Source organism: Oryzias latipes, chromosome 19 (assembly GCF_002234675.1).
Source record: "Oryzias latipes chromosome 19, ASM223467v1".
Taxonomy (NCBI): domain Eukaryota; kingdom Metazoa; phylum Chordata; class Actinopteri; order Beloniformes; family Adrianichthyidae; genus Oryzias; species Oryzias latipes.
Window position 1 is genome coordinate 3,793,442 of NC_019877.2, and position 7,400 is coordinate 3,800,841.

The 7,400-nt window shown below is 42.5% G+C and overlaps 1 protein-coding gene across 1 annotated transcript; it reads left to right on the forward strand.

Annotated features, from left to right (window-relative positions):
• The first annotated feature begins 129 nt into the window (after positions 1-129).
• On the forward strand, positions 130-6,293 carry faap100 (Fanconi anemia core complex associated protein 100). The gene is made up of 8 exons (XM_004080219.4): positions 130-472; positions 543-658; positions 1,176-2,020; positions 3,015-3,171; positions 3,522-4,407; positions 4,481-4,588; positions 5,118-5,204; positions 6,059-6,293. The coding sequence occupies exons 1-8, from the start codon at positions 317-319 to the stop codon at positions 6,173-6,175; spliced, it is 2,472 nt and encodes an 823-aa protein (XP_004080267.1). The 5' UTR covers positions 130-316; the 3' UTR covers positions 6,176-6,293.
• Positions 6,294-7,400: the final 1,107 nt, after the last annotated feature.

Here is a 7,400-nt window from a genome sequence, read left to right on the forward strand (position 1 = left end):
TTGTTGCTGTTGAAAAGTCTAAATAAGAAAAACATGGAACTTTACCATTGATTTTTCTGTGGTATATTTTAGGATACATTGAAAATTTTAATATATTTGATGAATCTGTTTGAAAAAGTACAGTATAAAAAAAGTGCTTCCGGTGTTGATGGGTAATGTAGTTAGCGTGCTTTTTGTTAAAAATGTGACGCGCGTAACTTTCTCCGCCTTCCTGCACCGCTTCTTAAAACTCGTTTTTGCTGTTTTTGTGTCGCTCTTAACCTAATTTAGAAAAACATGGACTTAAAGCGTCACTTTAGTCTTGCATTTTGTTAAAATGGAAGGACGCTGCGCTGTTGACACCTGGACCGAGTTTGGGTTTTTGAGAGCATCAAACACCCCGAAGGTAAAGCTCGTGGTCGGGACACACGTAGTCGTCTGCACTGGAGATGAGGAGGTGTATGTTTTTAATGTTCAGGACAAGAGATTCGCGGTGGGTCCTATGGTTAAAAGTTTTAGTGTTTGTCTGTTTTATTTTTGTAAACATGTCTTTTGTTTTGCAGGCAGTTCTCCAGTTTCCGGAAGGAGTGGTTGATCTGATTGAGAGCCATGACAAACATCTTCTGGTTGCATGTTGCAGTGGAGTCTATTGTGTTGATTTGCAGCCTCTGTTAGTCAGGTGGGGGCTTTTATTCTGTCCCCCATTAGTTCTGGACTGCAAGGACCGGATTGATTTAGCAATTCTTATTTCTTACTTCGCATTTGAGCAAAAAACTTCACCCAACCGCATAATCAACATGGGTGAAAATTAATTTTGGGCATAAGTGAACGACCTCCCCAAAAAACAATAACATCAAAGAGGGTAAAACCCTAAAAGAAAAAAATAAATAAACGTATTGTATGATATACAATATGAACATGTTAGGAATGTGGGCATGGTTAACAAAAAAACCTCCGTTGCCAAGGAAATCCAAAAATTTACTTTAGCCGATTCTTCTAAAAATTACATAGACATATTGGTTACCCCTGGCCGACCAAAAAATAACATGGTTGCTATGTGGATAAAGCCAACAGAAAAGCCGCCATTTTTAAATTAAAAGTGGGGTGGCCAGGTTGCACCTTAATTAGATGTGCATTGTCATATCCTCATGTAGATTGATTCCACTTGATTCATATTTCTCCTTTTACCTTCGCAGGCCTCACGGCTCCTCCGCATCCTCAGATCCAGCCGAGCTGAAAATCTCCTCTGAGTTCTGTGTGCTGGGCGGACGTGGTCTGTCGTCGCTGCTCCTGGTCGGCCCTTTGCTCCTCACTCTCGGCCAGAGAAATACGTCCTGGTTGTTGACTTTGTATAAAACCGCTCAACAAAAGCAGCCCGGCAGCTATGAGATGCTCCGCTCCTTCAGTCTGCCGCGGCTCTCGCCGGTTTCACAGGGCAGCGCTAAGACAGAACACACAAGGAGGTCTCTGCTGATCTGTGTCCATTCTGGGCGTCCTACACTTCCTGTACCCAGTGGTTCACACTTAACACATAGACAGTTCGGCATCGAACCTGTCCTCTTTAAACTTTTATTTGGAGTTGACGCTGCTCTGGCCAAATCACCGGTTGTAATTTGGGGCCTGCCCGATGGACGTCTATGTTTCCTCCCTCTACACCTTTCCGGGTCTCAGATACGGGTCCTCCACAGCCTGGAGCAGCCAGTCGCCTTCGTTGGAGCATCGGTTGTTAGTGAGACGGACCCGGGGCAGGCACAGTGTTTGGTGGCGGTGGGTGAAAGAGGCAGGGTGGTTCTGATCAGGACGGACAGGAGCGGGCCGGAGACGGGCGGCAGTACTGCTGGATTTGCTGAGCGGTGTGTGCCAGGGCCTGTGAAGTGTTGCTGCGTGGATAACAACCGTCTGTACTACAGCACCGGGTCAGACCTGCTCACATTAAATCTGCTGGGATCCTCTGGAAGACAGGATGCTGCGGTCCAAATCCCCACCAGTCTAAACGTGTGCAGAGTCATCGCCTTGGCTGTACATACATGCAATGAAGCAGGTAAGAGAAACTGTATAGAATTCACTTTCAATCAGATTTACAGTTTTTTTGTGACCCCACGTGTTGTCGTGTCCCACAGCAATCCTGGACTAAAGGACCAGATCTTTTCACAGTTTTTCATTTTTAACTTTTAGCAAAAAGTTTACCCAGCAGGAGAGACTTTCCCAAAAAAAAGTTTAAAACTCTCTAATAAAGCCAAAACACGCATATCAGAGTTATTAAAATTACTATGGGATGGCCAAAGGACTCAGGTTTAGGTAGCAAATTGAAAAATTTGGCGATTTTGATATTTTTTCAGAATAGAATTTCACACACGTCACCACGTAAAGTCCACAGCCAAAGTTACATTAACCTTTGACCTCAGGGAGGAAGCTGGCATCTTGAATTAAAAAAAACAATTACCTTTGTGGATTTTTTCTAGGGATTTTGAGCATCATTGGAAAGCTACCTGGGGAAGAAATGTTGGTTTTGAAGTTTTTAGATTTTGAATGGCGTTAGCATGAAAAACGCCGTTCCTCTGTTGGTAGCACTTTTTTTTTTTTACCAGAATGTTGTGAAAATGTAGGACATGAATCCTTGGCTCAAGCTGAACAAAGCGATACGAAATATGCTATGACCATATTAGAAATGGAGGCATGGTTAACAAAAAACCTCAGTTGCCAAGGAAATCCAAAATATTACTTTTGCAGATTCTTCTAAAAATGACATCGATCTGTTCGTCTCCCCCAGGCGACTAAAAACTAAAATGGTTGCTATGGAGATAAAAACAGAAAAGTTGCCATTAAAGAAAATGTTTTTTAAATGAACTTGCCACATTCCGTTTTGCTGGGGCAGAAAGTGAGTGAGGGGTGTGTAGTAGCCGCTCAGCCAGTGAGAGTGGGTGTGTGTGTGGGTGGCGTCTGTGGGTCACACAACGCCACTCATGACTTTACGACTTCTTCTAACCTTGATAACTATTGTTGAATCTTTACATTAAAGTTCCTCGCTTCTCCAGGTGAAGTTCAGCTGATAGGACTGTCTGACAGAGGGACGCTTTCGGGGATTAAATTACCCAACGGTGAACAGGAAGTGGGGATGTCCAAACTTCATGCCTCGCAGGTCGGCCGCAGTGTAAGGGACCTTTTGTCCGCCATAGGAGATATTTGTGAAAGGTATACCAACAAGCTTGGTTTTACTTGTACTTTTCTGTTTTAGTCAAAATGTCACCGAGATGAAGCAAAACAAACTTTCAATTAGCTTTAAAGCCAGAAGATGTTATTAAACGTTTTATTTTTTATTTTTTATCACAGCTAATGTTAATTTTTTGTTCCAAAGCTCTGATTGTTGTCTTGCACAAAAAAAACTGATTTATATCTTGACGTTTTTATTCTTTTCTTTTTACCCTAATGCAAATATTGAACATCTAAAGACGCTTTTTGGGGAAAACAAACTGAAACATTCACACGTGTTGATTTCTTTTCAACTCTTATATTAAACAACAATATTTTTGCTTCTTTTTCAGAGCATCTGCACTGAAAACGGTCATCAAATCCCAAAAATTAACGCTCAAGCGGCTAAATCAGGTCGTCAACACTTGTTTCTTGCTGAAATCCCCCGAGGAGCATCTTCCAACCGAAGAGAAGCCGATCAGATGTTGTGCCACAGTCGACTGGAGCAGACTGCTTCTAAAGGACTCTTTGAATCTCACGTGCGTCTTGGAAAACTCAAGTTCTTGCACTCTGGAGCGAGGATGGACTCTGTGCATCAGCGTCTGTCCTCTTTCTTGTTCACCCGTAGAAGCAGAGTCCTCAAATTTCACTTTCCCGATCCTCAATCTGTCTCCAGGAGGAGCGTTGGAAGTGTCCGTGCCGGTTGCAGCTGCAGGTGGCGCCGCCTTCCCCTTGACGGTGAACTGTTCGCTTGCCTTCTCCCTCTTGGGTGTCCTGGAAGAGCAGGAACTGGAGAGCTTTGCTGGCTTGCAGAGCAGTTTTTTCACCTTCTCCTTGAATTCCCTGACAGTGGACTGGTTGCACGCTTTGCAAGTGATCGGGCCCACGGCTGCGCAGAGATCACGCGCAACAACCGATGCCGTCCAGGCGTTTCTTAGCTCACGCCAAATGAAGCGGCGCCAAGGACCAGACGGAGGCGGAGAGAGCTCCGCCGTGTACTCTGCATGCGTTTGGGTGTCACTAGAGTTACTGAGGGACACGCTGAGGACAAGGATGTTGGGCTTGGGCACCAGTGAAGAAGAGTCTGCCTCCATCTCTCTGTCTCTTCTCAACTGGCTGTTATTTGAGAGTCATGGAGGAGTGAAGATGGGGCGCAGAGGAGATCAGGATGGCACGAGCAGCTCAGAGGTTCACGCACGTTCTCCTAACGAAGCCACAGTCAAGCTGAGCGTCAAAGAGGTGAGCCTGCCCTCACGGTGTCTCCTGCATGATCGATCCGCTCCTTCTCAAACGCTGCTCATCTGTTCTCCAGGTGAACGAGGAGAACTCTGTTAAGGAAGCCCACGTAGAAGTTCAGATTGAGAGCTCGTCTGTAGCGGCGGTGTGTGGCCTGCGTCACGCTGTGCTGCGGCGTTTGCAGGTACATTATTCAGACGACGCACAAATCCACAGAGAGGAGTGTTTGTAAAACTGCAAATCCCAACGCCACCAAACACGCTGGACGGAGGCCGCCGGGACTAAAGGAGTGCAAGTTTTCCTGCTAATCCATAGTTTTCAAAGCGATATTACCACCTTTAGTCTTGACGTTGGTGCAGAAGGGCTTCTTTTAAAAAATAGCTGTTATGCTATTTGTTTATTTTTTTATCTTCTGAATTTTTTTGGGAATCAGGCGGTCAAGTCTGCCCTATTAAATCTGTCCACAGAAGCTGGTCATCGTCGAAGAAAATGTGAGGCTTCAGTTTGGTTCCTCCCACAGTTTAGTAGTTCTTATTAAATATTCTAATCCCTCCAGATTATCATCAAGTTGCCCTCATCATGCTGAAATGTCCTACTCGTATTCTTGGCAATAGTTTTTCCAATTCAATTTTATCTATATAGCCCAATATTACAACACAGTTGTCCCAACGGGCTTCTTGTATCTGAAAGCACGGTCTTACTCTTTTCTGTAGAGTTTGTTGGCGATGGTTCCCGTGGAAACGGCTGCAGCCAAAATGGTCCAGATTTCGGATTTAAAATCAGCGCTTCAAAGGGCTGAGGTAAGACTTCACACTGCCAGGTCAAGTCTGCAACCACAACCAAAGTTTTTTTGACCTTTGACCTAGGGGAACAGGCAGTCATCTTGAATTTTCTTTAAAAAAAAACTACCTTTAGAGCCTGCTAAAAATTTAAACTCCTCCTTGGGATTTCGATCGAATGCCTTCTAACTCCACGCTCACAACATGCGTGTTTCCCTGTTGTAGGCATTGAACATTGAGACAATTCCACACATGAATCCTCGGCTCAAGTTGAAGGAAATAATATGACATAAGATATGAACATATTAGGAATGTGGGCGTGAAAATCCTACGCTGCCAAGGAAGAGCAAAACTTTACTTTTGCCAATTTTTCTAAAAATTGCATTGACGTGTTCGTCACCCCCAGGCAACCAAAAAGTAAAATGGTTGCTATGGCGATAAAACCAACTGTAAGCTGCAATCTTGAAAAAAAGATTAATTTGGTGCAGCTCTGACCTGGGGGGCAGAGGCAAAAGATGGGGGTCGAAAGGGGCCGGGCAGCGTTTGTTAAACACCATTTGCAGCTTAAATATTAACGGCTGTTTTTCTTTTCTTTTTTATATACTTATCTTTTGTTTTTTTGTTCTAGTGTTTGTGATTTTATGCCGTTATTAGTTTGGACATGAAATCTGTGAAACTGAAGTGTGAAAGTTTGATTTTTAAACCATATTGCCATTTTAAACTCTCCTTTGATCAAGTTTTTCTTCACTCATTTCTCTTAAATATTCCTTAAATGTGTCGCTGCACCAGAAGGAGACCAATGTCTGCCTTTTTTTTTTGTTTTACTCCAGAACTGTCACAAACCTGAGAAATGTTATTTCTCCTCCTATAATCAGATTCAGCAGAGCGGAATCTCAGAAGCTCTCAGCTCAGACGTGTCCTCCGCTCAGATGAACCCGTTTCTTCTGGACGTTTACCAGAAGCTCAGAGAGAACCGCCTCCTCATGATTTAACACCGCTGACCTCGGCTCTGCCTGCAATGGACATTTGCAGCTCAGATCAATCCATGTTGAATACATGACTGTTAATTCTCTTTGAATTTACAGCTGATACAATAAAAAAAATGTTTAAGAAGTCTGTTCTAATCATTTATATAAAGATAAATAAATGAGGACGAAAAGATTTTCATGTTTCTTCTCATTATTTTGCAAAGGTAATTGTTCAACATGTACATAAAGGTAAAACCATCTACCTTTAAAGTCTGTGAAGGTTAAAAGTTTCCACTTTATTTTCATTCAATTCTGTTTTCTCCCTATTCTAGGATTTTTAACCCTTATGCTATCCTAGGCACTTTAACATTGGGAGTTGGGTCATCTAGACCCACTAGACAGTGCTCTGAACCTTTTTTCTTCAATGATTGGTGATCTTCACTGGTGTCCATGGATTACATGAAATCTTTCCACCTTTATCCACCTTTGTCATGGTAGGGAGAACACGTCAATGTAAGGGTGGGGTCATCTAAGAGAGCACAAGGGTTACAGAGACTAATTCTTGCAGAAAGCTTAAAGATTTGAGTTTTCTGGTCAGAAGTTGAGTTTCAGAGGGTCAGCAGTTGTACACATCCTGTCATCGTCGTCATGGCAGCAGATTCAGAAAACAGCATCACTGGGGCTTTCTGTCATCTATTTTTCTGATTACAAACCAAATAAAAGTTATGGATCTTTTTTTTGGCTTGAAACCAAAAAATTGATTAATCTTGACAAGTAGTCTCTATATATACTTACTCCTTGGGAGTAGTATCTATCTATTTAGATTCAACATACACATCGCAACTAGTGGAAAACAGCCATAAATCATGTTTGCATGAAGGATAAAATCATCCTAAAACATCTAAATTACCCTCATTATGATGCTAAATTTAACCCACTGTGGGATTAATCCAGAGTTGTCTGGCTGCAGTCCAAAGAAGTGGTGAAATATAACAAAAAAAGAGGAGAGTTTTTACGGTAAACATCGGATTTTACTCTCCATAGTTTCAACTTCAGAAAGTAAAATGACTTCACCTGCATGAGTGAGTGGGAATGCAACTTTCTTTCATAGAGCAAAAATCTAAACATGCACATCATAATATTTTTTGGCTTAACATCTTTGAAAATGGAAAAGTTATTACTGACCACTATGAAACTTTTTCCTTCCTGCAATTTGCTAATTTTGTCTGAAATTAGCATGTTCTTGTTT